Source organism: Ascidiella aspersa, chromosome 6 (genome assembly GCF_963924565.1).
Source record: "Ascidiella aspersa chromosome 6, kaAscAspe10.2, whole genome shotgun sequence".
Classification (NCBI taxonomy): Eukaryota; Metazoa; Chordata; class Ascidiacea; order Phlebobranchia; family Ascidiidae; genus Ascidiella; species Ascidiella aspersa.
Window position 1 is genome coordinate 32,524,943 of NC_139452.1, and position 20,086 is coordinate 32,545,028.

General features: G+C 29.9%; 1 protein-coding gene across 1 annotated transcript; it reads right to left on the minus strand.

Annotated features, from left to right (window-relative positions):
- On the minus strand, positions 1-19,286 carry LOC146141329 (receptor-type tyrosine-protein phosphatase S-like). The gene is made up of 30 exons (XM_083392888.1): positions 19,238-19,286; positions 18,817-18,993; positions 18,070-18,217; positions 17,904-17,995; positions 16,975-17,114; positions 16,550-16,663; positions 16,341-16,472; positions 15,675-15,788; positions 15,204-15,348; positions 14,428-14,503; positions 13,921-13,970; positions 13,475-13,522; positions 13,130-13,177; positions 12,236-12,315; positions 12,113-12,173; positions 11,812-11,885; positions 11,108-11,204; positions 10,853-10,920; positions 10,444-10,578; positions 9,676-9,804; positions 8,931-9,070; positions 6,445-6,580; positions 5,917-6,017; positions 5,431-5,489; positions 5,305-5,345; positions 4,061-4,174; positions 2,125-2,265; positions 1,367-1,515; positions 624-759; positions 1-75 (listed from the first exon to the last, which is right to left on the minus strand). The coding sequence occupies exons 1-30, from the start codon at positions 19,284-19,286 to the stop codon at positions 1-3; spliced, it is 3,069 nt and encodes a 1,022-aa protein (XP_083249014.1).
- Between the last annotated feature and the right edge of the window lie 800 nt (positions 19,287-20,086).

A 20,086-nucleotide genomic window follows, 5' to 3' on the forward strand; every position in this document is an offset into this window, starting at 1 on the left:
CTATTTGTAGTTTGCATAAGTGTTGAACGAAGAAAGATACTCCATGATCACCAAGTATATGAACTTGTAGCATTCCTGGTAAAAAACACAAGTTATTGGGTCTTAGGCATATTCACACAAAATATTTGTTGTTGCAATATCACAATAAACTAGGTTTAAAGGTATGAACCAGATTGAACTTTTTTGTTGAACAATTTTTTTAAATAACGATAAATATATGCAAATAACAATAAAATATATGCATGCTATTTTAATAAACTTAACAGGTTATCTATAATAATATAGCAAATAACATAAGTTTAAATGGCTCCTTGGAAAGGTATTGTACAACAAGGAAACATATTTAAGTGACAATAAACTGTTCCAAGGTGTTAATCCAAGGTTTCTCAGATTTATTGAGTTTGGTTTTAAAAAAGATTTTTCCAAATTTGAAATAAATCACATAAACAACATGAAGAAGTGTTTATTTTAATTACATTTTAACTTCATTACGTCTTATGTTTTTTTCGCTTAAGAGTTTAGTGGAAAGAATCAGATCTTCAAGGCTTTTGTGCTTAACGTTTAAAACTTGGGCTGCCGAGAAAAAGGTTGAGAAACACTGGATTACCAATTGTCTAACTAACCAGATTGTCCGCCATGTTTGGTCTCAGGTCCCTCAGATCTTTCACGGTTCTTAAAACATCGACTTTATTCTGAGATTTCAATCTTTCCAGAATGTTCATCAGAGCGATGAAGGTGCCGGTCCTCACAGTTCCGTCGCTGAAAACATTGATATTTTGAACAACAGGTTAAGTAAGCAAATAACATTGTAGTTTTAAGGCATTGAGGGACTACAATTTCTAGTTTATTTCATGTAAGCAGTTTTTTAAATTGGCAGGTTCTATTTTTTTTAATTTTGCAAATGACTTTTTTGGAAATGACTTGACTGGGACTTAAGTCATTTCAAAATGACTTGTTTGCAATACTGTGTGTCAGGCATATACAGCATCCTGGTTTTTGTCACTGTTTAGAGTCGTATTTAAATGTAGAGATTTACCAACAACTGGCCTATATTTAAATCGGCGAGTCGGGTAATAACAACCAGAGACCGGCTCCGGTAAATGTACAATTTTAAGTCCTGAGTCGGGTTATGAATCTGCAGCCTACAATCCTAACATTTACTTAATCAAAGGGTACAGCAATCCCCTCCTCAAAGAGGTGTCATATAATTCATCCACAGCAATACTTGGTTGAAACATTTTCCACAATATGTTATTCAACCTTTACAACTTATTCCACAAGTTCAGAGTCCGACTCAGGTCAAATAAAATTAAAATTAGCTTTGTTGAGTCCAGAACCCGACTATACTGCCACCTTGTGTATTTACCTGCATTGAACCATCACTTTACTGCCACCTTGTGGACCCCCTTGCGACCTTTGAACCTCATCCATCAGCTCCAACATCAACTTCGACCTTGGAGGGACGTTGACATTTTTCCAGGTGTTCAGAACCAGGTACTTCACATCAATTTTGTCCTGTTGGTGAAAACATACCGGCTAAAATAACAAGTGATTTAAATAGCAGCATTTTATATGTTATGGTTGGTTGTTCAATAGTTTAAGTACACATTATCACATAAAACACTTTATTATTCAGAAAAATTATTTTAATAACAGAAGTAACTATCCAATATTATGGCTTTAATATTTTTAGTAAAATTACTAAAACAAACGGTGTATTGTCTTCCACAGAAGTAACTAATTACAAAGAAAAAAAGACAGAGTTTGTAATCAAGCCCAAGAAATTAACAGAACATGATCGACAGTTTTGAGTTTTAAAGCATGGTGAACTATACAATTATTAACCATGAAAGTTCAATGCAAGTTTGAAAAAATCATATTTTAAAGCATGGTGAACTATAGGCAGACAACATTACATGCTGTGGAAATTTTGAACTATAAAAATTTAAATCAGGTGTGAAAAAACAAGGTTTTAAAGCAACATTGTTTAAAAACCTGAACAAGTTTCTCAGTATTTATTCAATTATATTTAGTTTGGTTTAGGTTACATGACCAATGTTAAAACTTGGATAAGAAGCCTTTCGATTTTACATTTGCTGTCATATTTAGTTTTCTAAATTCCACCTTAACTAGTGACATCATCTCCACTTTCACAGTTCTCTCAACAAAACTTCCTCGATCATTCAGTGAATTGATTGTGAGTTTCACATCTCCAAAATCCACCATTTCTTCTCCACTTGTAGTAATCGTGTCAGCTTCATAAGGCTAAAAATTGTGAGCAAATATGTGTTTTATATTAACAACAATAAGTTAGGAACAAAAAAAGCAGGCATTAGGATTTGTTCGCTAGTAATGACCAGGCCACTAAAATAATGAAACATTTTTACACAATGTATATTTTGTTATCAAGCCTTTTAGAATTCGTACTGACCAACAAAACAACTTTCGTATCGTAGTACACAATTGCGAGAATCATGTAACATAAAATAATGTTACAACAACTTTTGTAATAAAGTTTAACAAGTAATATTAACAATTAATATTTTGCCTTATTGCCTTTCACACAAAAAAGTATTGTTATACAGCATATTTCTCCAGTTGTGCTTGGGTTATCTGGTTAAGGGTGTACAGAAAGACCGACTCTACAGATTTGTAAACAACTTTGTAAATTAAACTTTACCAAGTAATATTAACAATTAATATTTTGCCGAATTGGTTTAACAAAAATCACACAGAAATGTTACAATGGTTGGTTGTAAGTCATTTCAATAAAATATCAAAGCCATAAAATTTAATAAAATTAAGATATTTCTCTGTTTTCAAATGGTTCTACAATAGCTTATGTCATCTTGAAAAAAATTAAGTTGGTAATTTGTATTTCTAGAATTATTATTCAACGCACTTGTCTTGTTAAGTACAAAAACATAAGTCCTGCATTAGGTTTCGTTTGCAAGTAAAGGCTAAAAAATGAAATATCTATACAAGTAATATAGGCAATAAATATTTTGCCTTATTGGCTTACAAAAAAATCACAAAAATGTATAGTTACACAGATTACTTCTCCCATCGGAATTAGCTGAGTAAGGCAGAACCAAAAAATGATTTTTTACAGAATTGTGAACACTTTGCAAAACAAACCTTTAATGGCTTAAAGCAAACCACACAAATATGTATTATTATATAAATATGTTACAATCATTGATTGTTAGTCATTTCAATAAAAATATCAAAGCCATAACAGTTGATTAAATCGAGATATTTATCTATTTTTAAAACGATTCGGAAATACTTTATGCCATAAGAGTTATTTGTATCTCTGGAAGTTTCATTGGAAAGTGAAAATAGTGAACGATTGATACCCAGGGTTTGACCCAAGACCATTATTCAAAACCGCATTGTAAGATATAAAAGGAAAACTTAATGCCATTGAATTTATGAGTCAGTGGTTTGTCTATATTAGTTTGAATGCATGTGAAACTATGTGTTAGACAATTTAATGATTTTCCGCTAATTATTTTTAAAATTATGAACTCTTACCTTTCAAAATTAACCCATGCTCTACAAGCCACCAAGCAATTCCTTTTTAATATTATATTAAACTGTCAATCAACAAACCAATTGTTTAAGGCGTGGTTCATTGACTAATCTTTTGCAATTAAATAAATCCTTGATTACCAAAAGCATGAAGTAAAGTTGTGAGAAAAACAAAATGTAAACAAAAGTGTCAAAATTAAAAAATACAAAACATTCAATAACCAAACTATTTGTTCGAAAGCCAAGTTTTATTGACTAATAATTGATTGCAATTAAAACAAACACCAAGTCCATGCATAGAAAAATAACATTTCTTAGCACCAAATTCATAAAGAAAAAAAAAATAGAATAAAGTATTTTTTGCATTTATACCTTCAAGCTTGATTACCAAGGACATTAAACAAAATTGTAAGAACTTGACAAAATAAATATGTAAAAAAATAAGAAATAAAAATATTTTACCATTCGCTTTGTACATTATATTATAAAAACAACTTTGTCTTTATTTTTACCCACAACAACTTACCTCCAAGCACACAACAGTGTTGACTCGCTGATAAATCATTGACTTCCAGAACTCTGCTTGTCTGTCACTAGAAGGTGATTGTGATGCAATAAAGGTTGTAGAACAGCTGTCGCCCTGGGAATTAAAATACAAAAAAAACACAAAATTTTAAAGCCATAAAGCATTTTGTCACTGATATTACTTCATGTAATTTGTTAATGATACTTTAAAATTCAGAAACCTAACATCATACACTTTTACCATAAGAAATGTATATATCAACACCAACAACAGCTGATAATTGAAACACAAGTCTAAAACACTGATAGGTAAGATTTAAAGGGTATACCCATGGTGATATAAGTAAAAAAACTAAAATAAACAAGATCTGGAAATTCAGAAACCTAACATCAAAAACTTCAGAAACCTAACATCATATACTTTCATTATCATAAATCAATATAAACAACCCTTGTTAATTACCCAGCCAAAAATAGTTATAATTAAATTTTTAAGTTTATACCCACTTGCGTGTAATCTAAGCTAAAAAAATTAGGATGGGAATATTCTAACTTAATGCATATTTGCTTAAAACTAAAGCATTTTTATTGTGACAAAACAGGCTTAATATTATACTTCTATATACATACCGGTACCTAATATTTTTAGCAAAAAGTATAAACACCTGTAGCAATACCGAATGACGTCATTATGATAGTCAATTATATCAGACCGGCAGCAATACCACCCTAGTTTTGGACGTTAACGATACCACCACTTGGCATCTGTATGTTAATTTTTTTAATAGACATACGCAGCATTACACTAGTCCATTATTGGTAGTTTTTAGCAAAAATGGACGATTTAGAGTACGGCAGTTTCTAGTTGGATAGAAACTAAAGAACAATACCACTTTAATTAACAAAAATAATTACAAAAAGTATAACAGTCTAATACCATACCCAATGACAACATTATCATAGTCATTTTGGTTTTGAATTAGCACTAAAACCAGCCTAGCATTGCCTAGGTTAATATTCAGCAAAAATACACCATATTAATAATAACTACAGGCAATAATGTTGTTATTTGTAATAGAAACACAGGTAAAAAATACAAAAAAGTGTAACAGTCTAAAAATATCCTATGAAGTTATTGTCATACTTAATTTGGTACGTAATTGCCACTGAAACCAGCCTAGTAGTAGCTGGGTTAATATTCAGCATAAATGCACTGTAGTTATAAGGAATACATTTGTACCTTACCTGTATCATTGTGCTCCTTTCAGGCAAGTTTGTTGCTTTATCTAGAAGCATAAATGAGAAATTACTGTAAGATAAATTTTAAATTTGCCAATTTAACAACTGGTATTTACTAACCACAATAATTACCTTTTGATTGTGACTGAATCTGTTGAAGTAAGTTAAACTCTTCAATGCTAATTTTGGGTCTGAAATATAAAATAAATTACTTTTTTTATTCCAGTGATATTTAACTACATTTTGACCATCGATCTATAGTTTTTGTCTAAAAAACCCTCATACAAAGCCTGGCAGCAAAAATATGTTTAAACGTCATGGATTAGTTACTTTTAAATGTTGCATTTTAAACCAGCTTTAAATTCTGTATTTAAAATGGAAGCTTAATTTACAACACAGCTTTCAGTGAGATCTGATAATTTGGTTGTTGTCTAACCATTGAACAGATATTTGTGTAGAAACAACTACCTAAGTACACACTTAGGAGTTATTAGATGTATCACTTGACTTGGACTTAAGTCATTTTTCAAATGACTCGACTGAGACTTAACTCATTTCAAATTGCCTTGCTGGCAAAACTGCTATTAACACATTGGGATTATTTTATGAATTACTTACAAATCATCTTCAGTAAGATCCGATAGTTCGGTTGTTGTTCGATCACTTGCCGGAAACATTTCATGTTCCATTATAAGCTTGTGGATGAAGACATATTGTTGCTGGAATAATAAAAAAAGGAAGTTTTTGCTTTGATTTTCCACTTAGAAATTCAAGGGATTGCAACTTTTTATCTAAGTGCTGATTTAAATTGACAAAATTTTGAAGAAAAATTAAAAACCTTAAATAATTTTGAACCAATCTATATATTTTATTGCTATACTAAAATAAGAATAATTTTAGTAGCCAAATGATTGAAGCCAAACAATAAAAAAAAATGATAACAGTGTTTAGGATTTCATGTTTTATCTGCAGTTAGTTATGTAATAGAAAAATAATAATTGTCTCTAATAGAAAAATTGAAACTTTTGCCTGTTTCCTTGCCCTGTTTTATCTAAATTATCTGGTACTAGTGTCGAAAAAGTGTCAAGTATCGCACATCCTTTGTCTCTATATGTTCTGTTAGTGCCACATAAAGTATAATCTTACCAGAGTCTGAACCATTTCCGTCCTGTTTTCCCTCATCTTGATTACAGTTCGGGCAATTTCAACATTTTCTTCTGCGTCGAGTTGATCGAACGAAACGTCCATCGCGATGTAAGTTCCAGTACGACCCACTCCAGCACTAGAGGTATATGGCAATGTTAATAACAGTAAAAAACAATAAAATGTGATAAATTTGTATATACTATTACATAACTCACTCCAGCACTAGACGTATATGACAATGTTGAACAATAATAATTAAAACAGAATATTGAATGTACTGTGACAGTTACAACCAACAATGGTATTTGACAAAGTTAAATGATATGAATTATACCAAAAAACATTAAAATGTGATAAATACCTATAAATACAACCAACTACAGCACTAGAGGTATGTAACAATGTTTACTATTATTAATTATAGCACAAAACAGTTAAAAATATTAAGAATACAAATCAATAAAATGTGATAAATACCTAGATAATATAACCGGCTCTATCACTAGCGGTGTTTTAACATTAGTACCAATACAAATGCCAGGAGAAAAACATTAAATATTAATTAATGACAATAAACAAACAATGAAATGTGATAATTCCTGTACAGCCAAACCCGGCACTAGCACTCATTACACCACAGAACAAAAAACTGAAAAGTAAGACTAGCTGCATTATAACACTGATTAGTGAATTAAGAAAGCAGATTTATTAAAAATGGCAAATATATATTTTTTGCACAACACAAACCAAAGTGCAAACTAGTTATGTGTCTAAGCTTGGCCAAACTTTCATAATGTTATTTTAGGAATTACATATTATTCTTTGCATTGTAAATGTTTTGACAAAGTTTGTGAACATGTTATGCACGGTGTTTGAAAGATCACACATGTTTTGTTTTGTGTAGTTTAAAAATATGAAGTGAGGGTTCACGCGAAGTCCAACATTTAACAAAAAAGTTTTGGGACCTGTGTCTTGTTTTAGGGTTTTAAACAAGTTTGTTTCAAACTTAACTTTTGAAATTCAATGAAACATTAAATTAGGATCATTTTTGAAAAGCCTGCTAAAAATATATTGGAATCAGTTTAAACATTTTCTATAATTGTCAAAAATAACATTTAAAGTAAATTTTTGTCATTGATATTTTCTGCAAATCATAAAAAGATTTATTTTTTATATACAACTTCTTTGTATCCGTGATCGTAAATATTGTACAAATTTAGGATTTGAAAAATTGACCTAATACAATCCAGCAAAGTATAAGTGCACGTATAAGGGTTGGTGCAATGAGTGTCAGAGGGTTGGTTTGTTAAGCTTTAAGGAATATTTATTAAAAATCAGCTAATAAATGAAATAATTGTTTTTTTAATTCCTAAAATTGCAATAAATGCGTCATACTAAAATATTTTCCATTAAATTAGGATCATTATTTTTAATTCTTAAAGTCAATTACTGAAAATTAACAAGTCGAAAATGAAAAATATGGGAACTGTTAAAAACTGTTTGATCTCCAACTCTGCAAAAATAAAACAAGCCGGTGTGCATTTCATTGCCGTTATAAGGCCTGACCCAATTTACCCTTACCACACTTTACCGGCAGGTAGCATTATTATTATTTGCAAGAGAAAATGCTGTTGGAAAAGGTTATAATTGGAAAATGTTATGCTAAATATTCTTTCTTTGGCAAAATATTAAGTTTTCTCTGTGCATGATTAATTTAAGTTTGAACAGGTTTAACTAGGACTGAATTTCATCAAAGCCCCAAAAATGTACTATTTTTGAGATCTTACAGTTTTACCATTAAGATTTTTACAGATTTCTCTAAATAATTCACAGAAACATTTTCACCTGCAATGAAAATATAAACGGAACTGGAACAACACACAACAACTCTACACAACGAATAAGAAGTTATATTCGGATTTATTTTACTCCAATCGTTATAAAAAAAATATGTAAGAGTTGAGCAAAAATCAGATTCCTAAATATTCTCACATATATTTTGGCACCCTTGAGTATTAGAAATATATAAACTCCAGGACGAATGGTAAATGAAACACGACGCAAAAAGGGTATGTCTAGTGGTAATATCATACTGTTGAGTGGATTAAAAAAACAGATTTCTTTAAAAGGTTAGAGATACATATTTGGTGCAACGCAAACCAATATAGAAATCTTTGTTGTTTTTGTACGCAAGCTTAAACAACACTTCTGTTATTTCAAGCTTAGTCAAACCTTCGCAATATTATTTTTTCTTTGCTGTCTAAACACAGTGTTAAAGTATAGGAACATTATATTGGAACTATAGTAGCTTTCCTTGGCAAAATATTAAGTTTTTTGTACACGATTAATTTAAGGTTGTACAAGTTTTGCTAGGACAGATTTATAATAACCAAGAAAACTTTATTATATATTTAGGTAATTAATTTTTTTCATTGAAATTTTTTCTTTTTTCATTGACTTTTAATAAACCACATCAATATTTTCACCTGCAATGGACGACAACAGGAGCTTGTTTGTTGTATTTTTCTTCCACCATTCTCCTCAAGTAAACCTTGTCTGAAGTTGTCGTTGGAATTCCATGGTCGGGCCAGGTTGTGTATTGGAACTGAGTCACGTTACGCGTTTCCTGAAAGTAATAAGACACTGTGGCTTAAGCAGGGAATGAAATTGCGGGGTATTACTGATTTAAGAACACACAACACTGTCTTAAGAAACTGAGTAACCTTTTGTGTTTCCTGGAATAACAAACATTACATTGGTATAAAACAATTTAGGTTAATTAAAACATACATAATATTTTAAGGTGGTTTCATTTGGCCATAGTGCAGTAATTTGAATAACATAATTTTTGCATAAGTTTTTTTTTGTAAATAAAATATTTTTAGTACTTCTTTTTATATATACCTGCCATTAAAACAATAAACTTCACAATTTAGATATTAGTTTTAAGAATCTAGGTTACTCTATTTTATAAAAAAAACACAAATCAATAAAATCAACCTGATTCATATGTTTTTTTACATAGATTAAAACAAAATATATAAAAAACACTACTAACAAACATTTAGGTTATTAAAAATAAACATTCTGAAAAAACAAATAATTTGTATATACTTTATATATAATGAAAGTCCTGAGGTAAAAGAAAAGTTTTGGTGTCTTGAAATTTTCATTTAACAATTTTTTTTAAACTTTTTTTATAAGTTGAGTCAATATTCAATTAGACAAAACCTTGTCATTGCTGATGCTTAGTTTTCTTTTCATGATTCCTCCCAAAATAATTTCCTCATCACAAGTAACTATAATCTTTCCATGTTGAACACTAGTTCCAGGATCCGGCCAGTATTTGGCACATTTTGCCTAAAAACACATAAATTAGGCAGCTATTAACCCGAAATGTAATATTTTGTTATTTATTTTTTTATAATTCATATGTATTTATTACCAAGCATTAACCACTGAATTAATGTTGTTGATTTTTAGGTCTATTTAGCACTGTTTGTTGAAACACAATTTTAAAGTTCATTGTAAAAGTTTTGTTCAGTGACCTCTTAAGAAATTTCAAAAGACTGTAACAATCTAAAAATAGCCCTAGTTGAAACTTCTGTAGTTATACACGTAGGTTATATTTTGAGGCATTTTCAAATATGTATTTTATTTCCCGACTTTGTTCTAAAGGTCTATGGGAAGTCTAACATTCATTTCATTTGGTATATATTGCCATAGTAATAAAAACAGCCTTATATAAGTTATAAAACTGCAAATTTATAAGAATGCCAAAAGTTTATAATATTTCTTGGTGTTAATCATCAATTAGACAAGAATACAGTTTTTTGCAAATTAGTTTATATCCCCTAAGACGCCATGAAAAATCCTGAACACACATTTCTATGAAAAGCAAAGTAGCCTTCTTTGTAAAACACAATCTAGTTCTAGTATAACATAAAATGTTTATACACAAAGCTATGAAACAATAAAGCAAAGTTGTTTTCACCAAACCTTGTTCCTTTCTTTTATTCCAGTCAGCATGACGATGATTGAAGCATTTTGTTGCCAAACCATCAGCCAGAAATCACCCATAGTGTTTGGCTTGGGGCCTTGAGATGCTATGAACTTATTCTTCTCTGAATATCCCTGATTAAAAATAATATATTACAATTTTTTGGTAATTTGTATACTGCTCTATAATGTTGGAAATGTGATTTCCTTTAAATTGTTAAATATATTTAATGCTGTTTTTATAAGGAATTTTAAAAACTATGCAGAAAAATTGTTTTTTAAGTCCTGCTATCAATTATTTTCAATTGTAGTTTGCTGGATTTTTCACATTAAATGATAACAACAACTATAATATAAATTTTGTTATGTCTGACAATTGTCACAATTAACTTTAAGTGACAAACTTTACCTCCATAAAAGAAGCGTTAATGTAATCGTCTTGTTCTTGCCCTCCGAGTACAACCCTCGCATGATCAACTGTGATAATAACAAAAGTATGTCATTTCTAGCTCTGTAGCACTTACACTTATATTTAAAAAAACAAAGCTGTTTAATAGAATTACAACAAGTTAAAAGAATTAGAATGGCAACCCAAAAGAATTAGAGTTTCAAAGTTAAGTGAAGTAACCCATAACTAAATTAACAATTATAATGTGAAACTTACAAGAATGTATGTTCTTGTATCTGTTCTTTTCAGCATTTTGTGGCAGTTGGGAGAAATGATTTTTCTTGATGTTGCTTTGGCTAGTTTTAACTATTTCCTGTAACAATATGTCGGCATTATATAATGGAAAACAACATAACATTGGTCTCAAGGCATGGTTTATCGCAGAAGTTAAAACTAATCAAAATGTTTTCAACAATAAAAATGACTATATTGCTTAGAAAAACTAATTAGGGTTTATAACATTAATGTTACCTGAACCTCAACAATAGGGTTGGCAACATTATTTGTTATTACAATGTGTGTCTTGTGGGGTGGATATAAGGTTGTTATGCAATTGAAAAATATTCTTACAATTGGCTACGTAAAAGTCATGCCAAACATTTTGTGCGGCTCGTAGAGTCCAGGGACTAAAAAAAAAAAGGTTGCCGACCCCGGTTATAAAACGCTAATGGAGCATTGCCTCTTTTGTAAGGTAGGCTTGGTGATTTACATTGGTTGCCGAGTTCTGTTATGTGACACTGAGGTTTTTATGCATTGTAGTGAATATTTGGAAAAGATAATCAAGCAACAATGTTTTTCCTGATATTTTTAAGCATATTTTTTCCTGTTAATTTGTTTTAATTTGCATTCTGATAGGAACCATAATATATCATTATTACTGTAATATCTACAACTATTTCTTTTATAAACACAATATTTACTTGAAATTCTTCATTAAATAACTTCATGTTGTTTGCTGCTTTACGTTCGTATGCAGTTTTGAATTTCCATTGTTCTAAAAAATGGACGTGGTTTACATTCATTTTATTCAATAAAATTAATATATATTTTTGGTTTCCAAACATTATAGCAATAACTCATGGTATCACCAGTCTATCTTTAGTATGTTATTGCTAAACATTTAAAAACAAAGACAATGTTAAATATTCAAATGTTATGGATTATATATATTTTTATTAAAATTGCCAATAAACTGTATTATTGAAAATAAAATCAACTCACTTTGTGGCTTTTGGACGGAGACTACATCTCTGTTGAAGTTCTCATATGCAGCATCTGCATTCTGCAAAAAAATATATAGAAATTAAGAAAAAAGTTCAAATGTAGAAATATGTTGGCACTTACATTTGGTGGCAGTCTGCTTTGGTTTGTAATGTTTTCTACAAAAGTAGGATTTCTGTTTGGTGAGATTGCATTGCGGCTATCTGTGAACAAGTGTTGAAAACAAGCCCGTGTGAAGTTACTTGTAAAATAACTTGAATCAATTAATGACATTTATGAAAAAAAAAATTTAGGACAAGTTCAAGTCCCATTCCAAGTTATAATCATCAAACTAAAACATTAAGCTATTAAAATTAAAAAACTTGTTAAATCCTGAGAAATATTTAGATAATCAAACACCCAGTGTTGTAAACAAGTCATTTTGAAATGACTGAAGTCCCAGCCAAGTCATTCGTAAAATAACTTATAATTAGAGCAAGTCAGTTCCAAGTCATAATCTTTGTTATAAAATAAAACGTTAAACCTGGTAAATATCAGAATATTATGAGCAATAACTCAAGAAAAAAGTAACCTATACGCAGCATATAGCAAGCAAATTGTTTTATGAGCAAAAATTAAAAAATAAGACAATTACATGAAAAAATGCTTAAAGTAACTGTTCATTTCAACTAAAGTAAATTATCTAAAAGACTTAAGTCAAGTCATTTCGCAACAGACAAAACAGTGACTTAAGTGCACCTAAGGCAAAACAGTGACTTAAGTCATTACAACACTGGAAACAACTGAATGCAATAATATATGATAAGAAACCTTCGGTGCACGCTAAACGTGAGGTTATTAATCTATGTTTACAAAATATTGTTTAGGGAAAACAGAATACATATTATCTATCTCTTATGAAAACAGTGACTTGGATGTATTTCATGTCTTTGGTCATTCTTGCATTGACAAATATTCCATGCAAGTATTGTTAATTAAAATCAAGTAAAACTAAAAAAATACAGTTAAAGTTCTGACCTGGTGCAATGGATGGCTGTGGTGCACTTTGCATCGGTTGATTATCATCTGCAATAAAAAGCAACATTTAAACCATATCATTACCACCAAATAGAATATCAAACAAAAAAATCTCACCACTCTAAATTTTTTACTCTATAACTCAACTTTTTAACTATTTGCATCATCAAGTTACTTTTTATTCTTTATTAGTATTTTCAAAATTTCAAAATTCAAGAAAATACAAAAGCCAAAGCATTTTAAAATATTTAATTTTCAAAATATAAAATTTTAAAAACTTTTTTCATTTTTCCTATTAAACCCTAGGAATTAGGTATTTTTTGACAAAACAGTTATTATACCAACCTTGTATACTTAATAGATCAGGTTCATTTGCTGCTGATGTATTAACAGCTGCAATAAAATAGACTATGGATAATCACTATCTATTTATAGTTTGTATAAGCAAAAAAGGTTAAACAAGCACCTTCATTCAATCTGTGGTCACCGAATAATAATTTAATACAAATCTTTCATAATGAAAGGAATAAGCATCCCAAAAAAAACAAAACAATTATGGATAAAAATGTTATAAACTCTCTAAAGCTTTTACAACACATTTTAGCCTGCATTGCTTCAGAAGTTACAAGAAATCAGCCTAGTTTTCAAACCAAAAATTGATACTTTAAACTGTGAATTTGCTTTGTTATACATTTATATGAGTATATTAGGTATATAAAAAGCAAATTTTAAAGCTAAATCATAATAAGATCCTTTAATCAACGCTTCAAACTTCTACATTTAGCACCAACCCTCGAGATTAAGTCCTGTGGGCACAACATTCTTGGCACTACGCCGCTTCCTGTAATATGATGCATCACATTGGTTTATAGGGCTGATAAGTTAACTGTTTACTGGCGAAGAAAGCCTTACGTAACGCCATACTATATTTTTCGAAAAAAAATAATAAACATAATCTGTAATCCAGGGCAGATATTAAATATTGTTTATAAGTAATGCTACCAATAATCTTAGAAATGTAGTTATTTTACATTTTACAGGCCATACAGTAGGCAGTATATTTTAAACAGCCAAACAAATCATAATTTCAAAATTGATATGTTTTAATTGAATAAACTTAAGTTTTATTTTATAAGGCTTCAATGTAGTTGCTAGTTAAGATACTATAATCCTATGTATTGTATGAGTCACAAAGAACACACAACTAGCTATGAAGGCATCCCTAACCGACCATGCTCATTTGAAGTAAGTTTTATGTTAATTTATTACACTGTGTGCTTGTATTTAAGTTTGCCTACCTTCTATAAAGAAAAATAAGTAACGCGATAAGGATTGCAGAACAGATTGATCCGACAATTACACCGGTTTGGCCTTCTGAAATAGTAAGTTATTTGTTGTCAGTAAAATCAAAATAAACAACCTAATTTATTGACAATTTAACAGACATTTATGAAAACTTTATAAAATTTTAAATAGTGTTGTCAAACATTGAAACATTTACTTTTTAAAGTTAATAAAATTTGACCTATTTTAGTAAAATCATAGTTGCAAACTGGTAATTGGTTAAAAAGCAAGGTTTCACAAGCTATTTACTCTACAGTCATTCTAGTTGAATAAACTCTTCTGCAACACTTTAAAAGTGCTAAAAATAGCATTTTTCGTTTTCCCGCTTTGCACCCAAATCTTAAGGTAAAGAGTTAAGGATTGTGTATTGTCCTATTTTTGACATTTAATATAAAAAGTCAAAAAAGATGATTTGTATAAATGTAGGCTAAGCAGGACGTTGTGTGATCATTGTTGATGGCCGTATTTGTCTCTTTCTACCTTTAAAAATCATATGGAATTTTTTAATGACAAATTTTATTTTAATGTTGACAAGCTTTAACACAATTGTGCTTCATCAGGTCAAAGCAGAAATAATAGCAATTTTTAATTATGTCACAGTTTGTTGTTGAACAGTGCGGCCTGATTTCAAGAATTGTAATAATAATGTTGTCTTATACTCTTAACCCCTGAAACTATTTGCACAAACCCAAATTTTGAGAGTTCTGTTATAAAGCACTTGTCAATTTACCAGATGCAGTTGTCTTTTGACCTGTACCGGGTATTTTTGTGGCGAAAGTTCTACTTTGTGTGGTTTGAACTTCAATGTTTGGTTTGCGACATTGACCCTTGACCTCACTCCAAACACTTGACCCTTCGCAGAAAACGGTTTGGATCTGAAAAAATATATTTGAAAGATTAGTTTTCTGTTTTCAAGAGTCATAAAATTTTAAATAGCACAATTTTTTTTAAATTCATTTGTATGACTAAACTTTTAAGGACCAAAATCAATAAATGTTGTTTACAGTCTAAGAAAAATACAAAAAAACGTTAACCCAAACTAGTATTTTTAATAAAGATTAATTTTCTGTTTATCAGTTAGGTACATACTTTAAAATTTAATTGTAAGACTTCTGTAAACTTTTAAGTATCAGTTAGTAATATAAATTTAAATGCAGTTGTACCATGATTTTAATATACTAGTCACAAATGTAGATCTTACTTTTAGATCAATATTGTTTACATCCTGATGCTTAGATGTGTTTATCAGTAGTGGTGATTTTTTGTCCACTTTAAATTGTTCATGTGTTGTTATTGTTTTACTAGATGTTGAAACCTGAAAACAAAAAAGTTATGGAATGTGATTGGCTTATCAGATATGAGTTTTTGGTAAATGATATATATATAAATTCATTTTTAATCTCATGCTTTTTAGAAATCATCATTTTTATGCCATATAAAACATCTCTATTGTTTATTATATATCCTAAATAAAAAATTATAAAAGTACAAAAACAAATCAATTTTTAATAAAATATAGGAATCGTTTTTGTGTTATTTTACAGTAAAAGCAATTTTCAAAAAGTTTATTCACTGATAACAGAAAAAATGCAAAAAACAAAACTTATAAGACAATGCTATCTAAAAATATTTGTTTGTTATGCCATATCAAACATTTCTATTGTTTATTAGTATTCCAAACAGAAAATGATTTTCAATGAAATCTATGAATCTTTATTGAACCTCTATAGTAAATAAGACTTTTACAAAGTTAAAATAAGAATCCGGAGATAAAAGCAAAACACAAAAAACATTGCATATTGAATAGTATTCTAAATATTGAAACCCTCACATTATAGGAGATAATGTTTGTGTGGTTTGTGTTTACTTGCAACAGACAAGGATTGCTTGAGATCACCGATGCACTTGTAACTGCATCTGGAAGTATTACTGCTCTTGTTGTCAAGTTTAACCTGCTTTCAACTGAAAAGTTGCTGCAGCCAATAAATTCAACTGTGATCTGGAACATAATATTTTTTACAAAAAGTTTGGTGACAAATACTGTAAAAGTGATTTGTTATGTAAATGTGATCTCACCTTAATTGAATATTCAGTCATTGGCTTCAGTGCATTTAAAGTTGCTTTGAAGTCATTGTACTGAAATGTCTTCATTGAAATAACTTTTCCATTACTTTGTGTTGATAAATCAACCTGGAACGTTCAAGCTTGTTTTTGTTAAACTTGTGTTAAGTGTTTTTTTATTGTGAAATTCGAAGCTTGCCTTGTTGATTGTGAGTCCAGTTTGGTTTGTTATTTTACCAAACTGATCGTTCCACATTATAGTAGCATTTGACGAATTGCATTTAGTTGTTGTTCCTTTTAAAGTTGGGAAAACTGTAACAATAACATTGCATTTTAATTCAGATTAAGTTTTAAGTGGGTAGTTCGAAGCTTATTAAATTCAAAAACTTACATTTGACTTGGCATATGTAATAAGCTTTAGTTGTGCAGTTGACATTAACCGTCTCCCATCCATTAGTTCCATAAGAAAGTGCTTTTTGCTGACAAGTTGCTTTATTTAGTGAAGTGAAGTTTGCTGTTGTTCCATCGCTCCACAACCATTGCTTGGATTTCCATTTGGCTCCAAGTAAGACTTTTTTGTCTACAATAAAACAAATAGTTTTACGGCAGGTCGATATAATAGCAATGACCACAATTTTTTTAATAACTATTAAGAAAAACATTTATAGAACAACCTTTCCAAGGTCAGATAATAAATTTCTGAAAAAATATACAATTAGCAAAAAAAATAATATAATTAATGCGAACGTCCAGCAAAAGAAGTAAATTTAATATATGTTTTCAAAGGTTATTTTGTCATCATCAAGGCAGCAAATAATTGTAACTTTTACTTATTTAACCTATTTTCTTGTTTTGGATTACATTACTTCTAAAATTTACTTTAATAAAAATGTTTACCTGGTGCATAGAATGTTCCAACTAAATTGGTGTGATTGTGATAAACCTCACCACTGACGTCTGTCAAACGATACGAGTAAATATGTTGCATCCTTCGTTGGTAAATAAATATTGCTTTATGTCCAGGGGTTGGTGATGTATTTGCATACAACGTAAAATTAAAGTACCAACCTGTAAAACAACGCTTTATTTAAAAGTGTCAGTGAAATATGTTTTGCAGTTGACTTATACAATCAACCGTTTTGTTGAGAATTAGTTGACATTCTTACATATTCTAGGTAAGGTCTGTCAACCTAACTCATGTTATTACATTAGACAGTAAGGAATTGAAAGAATCAACAAAAGACTGTTTATACACCTTGAACAATTATTGCAATCAAACTGTTGTTTCCATTACAGATGGTGGAGAAATTTAAGATAACTAAATTATTGTATTTATGTGTTTGAATCCAAGCAACCAACTATTTCTTACCATCACCAGGACATGATGCACCCTTGTTAACAGCCCATTTATGCCATTTATCAGCATAACAGAAGTAAATGGCATTTCTTCCAGTCGCATTTCTGTGTAAGTGTTAAGTTGCATGAAACTCATGTGATGAATAATGTGAGAATATGATGTAATCCAGATGACTTACGTGTTGTAAAGGTCGACGTATGACAAGTGTCCTAACCTAGAAGTGCTTTTCCAAGGACCAACTTCATCAGGTGATTTCGAGTATTTGTAAAACAATGCTTTATGATAATAATCGTAGGGGTTGTAGAAAATCCAAACTCTTGTAAGATCTGTGAAAAAATAAATTCAAAAATGCTATCCATATCAGAATATTTTTTACTCTAAGTTACCTAACTGTTTAAGATTGTGTTTCGTATAACGCTGTTTTAACACCCTTATATATAATTTGCCAAAGTGCCGATTGTGAAGTGTAATTCTTGCGTAATCTGCGCATATTTTCTTTAGAAATAGAAATGCAAAGAGGTCTTTGCAACTTAATGTAATATTTCATGATGTTATTCTAACTTAATGTCTAAGCTTGTCGATCCTTGATCATAAATTTTCATTTGGCTCTAAAAATGTACTTTAGTTGTCTGTATATGTTGCTGTTAGTTTAAGTGGGTCGAAAAAGTGGAGATGTTTTGGCCTATGACCTTGTAACCTCTAACTGCCCTCCTGTTACAAGTGGCGGTTTTGCGGTCAGCGTGACCGTTTAATTGTGTGCGAAACACACAATAACATATTGCACAAAAAATAATTTAATATGCTTAAATTAAAGTTTGCCTCTTGAAATTTAGGTGTCAATGGTAATTTTCTTATATCTTACAACAACAGTTCAGGATAAAAAAGCTTTTATTTAAATTAACCTATTAATATACAATTATTCAACCTGTCCGTAAAGTGTTAGCCATCGACATCATTATTTGATTTGTTTTCACATCATTATTCACCACTAGATGTCCTCCCAACAATGCACAATTGTTTTCAGCATCATTTGAATTCAAAATATCATTTGACAATTTTAACACTTTTGATCCAATTCCATTTATAGCTGGATTGGAACTTGCTGAAATAAACAAAAATATAGTTAAATGCACATAATGTTTACTTATACATTGAAGAGACAAAACGCCTGCTTAAATTACAACTGAAAACATTTTGATGCATCTAAGGAGGACATATGCACTAAATTCATCATAATGATACTTTAGTTATATAAATACTTTGTATAAATAGAATTAAAATTGAACAAGAAATCAAGTTAGAGGCATAACTAACAAGTAGTTATTTAAAACATTTTCTGAACTTACCTGCACTTTGACTTGCAAAAATTGCAATGATAAAAGTATTAACAAGCATATTTGCTAAAAGTTGTTCTATTTAATAAAACTACAAGTATAAAACTTTTACAATAATCAAGATGCTGAATTTCTCGATTTAACTACTTTGACTAAGTGTAACCTAATAGTGAGAGTTAACAGTTTTAACATATTTTTTATTTTATCCATACCAATCTTATAGCAATTTACACTTGTATTGATTTGCAGAAATTAGCAGCTTTAAAAATAATAACAGCCATAAACATAAACTATGTTATTTGAGAGAACAACTTCATCAATACCTTGTTATTTGCTGTAACTGAGTGTAACCTAATGGTAAGAATAGATAAAGGCAACATGAATCTCTTTGTTGTTTTACTTTGATTAATCACAACACTTAGATTTGTGTAGGCATTTGTCATTTGTGTGGGCATTCCTGTTTGGAAATATCTGCATTTGTTTGGATTGATTGATGCTGTGTTTAACTTAGCTGTATGCAAGGTTTGTTTGTCAAATAATTATTTAAATTTTTTCTTGAAATGAATATTTATGAAGAAGTCAATAAAAGTTTATTAAAGTTGGCGGACACATTAAGAACAGGTCAAAACAATTACAAAAATAACTTAAAAAGAAGAAAAACAAAAATACAACACTACCATTTTATTGTATTACTATTAAAAAAACAGTTCATTACAACCAACAATGCAGCAACCAGGCAATAAAATGCTTTTTTTATCAAAATTAAACTAAATGTTGTGCAATAACTACTATAATAGCCAAACCGGGACCGTCGCTCTACCAACTGAGCTGCACAAGCTCAGAGGGGAATTATGTTCTTGC

Bases quoted from the DNA above. Each gene is read 5' to 3' on its own strand.
- LOC146141329 (XM_083392888.1), bottom strand. From the start codon at position 19,286: ATGCTTGTTAATACTTTTATCATTGCAATTTTTGCAAGTCAAAGTGCA. The intron at 15,789-16,340 runs GTAAACACAAAC...TTTTGTTTTCAG, and splicing joins GCAATCCTTGTCTGTTGCAA to GTTTCAACATCTAGTAAAAC. The intron at 4,175-5,304 runs GTAAGGTACAAA...TTTAATTCCCAG, and splicing joins AAAGGAGCACAATGATACAG to GGCGACAGCTGTTCTACAAC.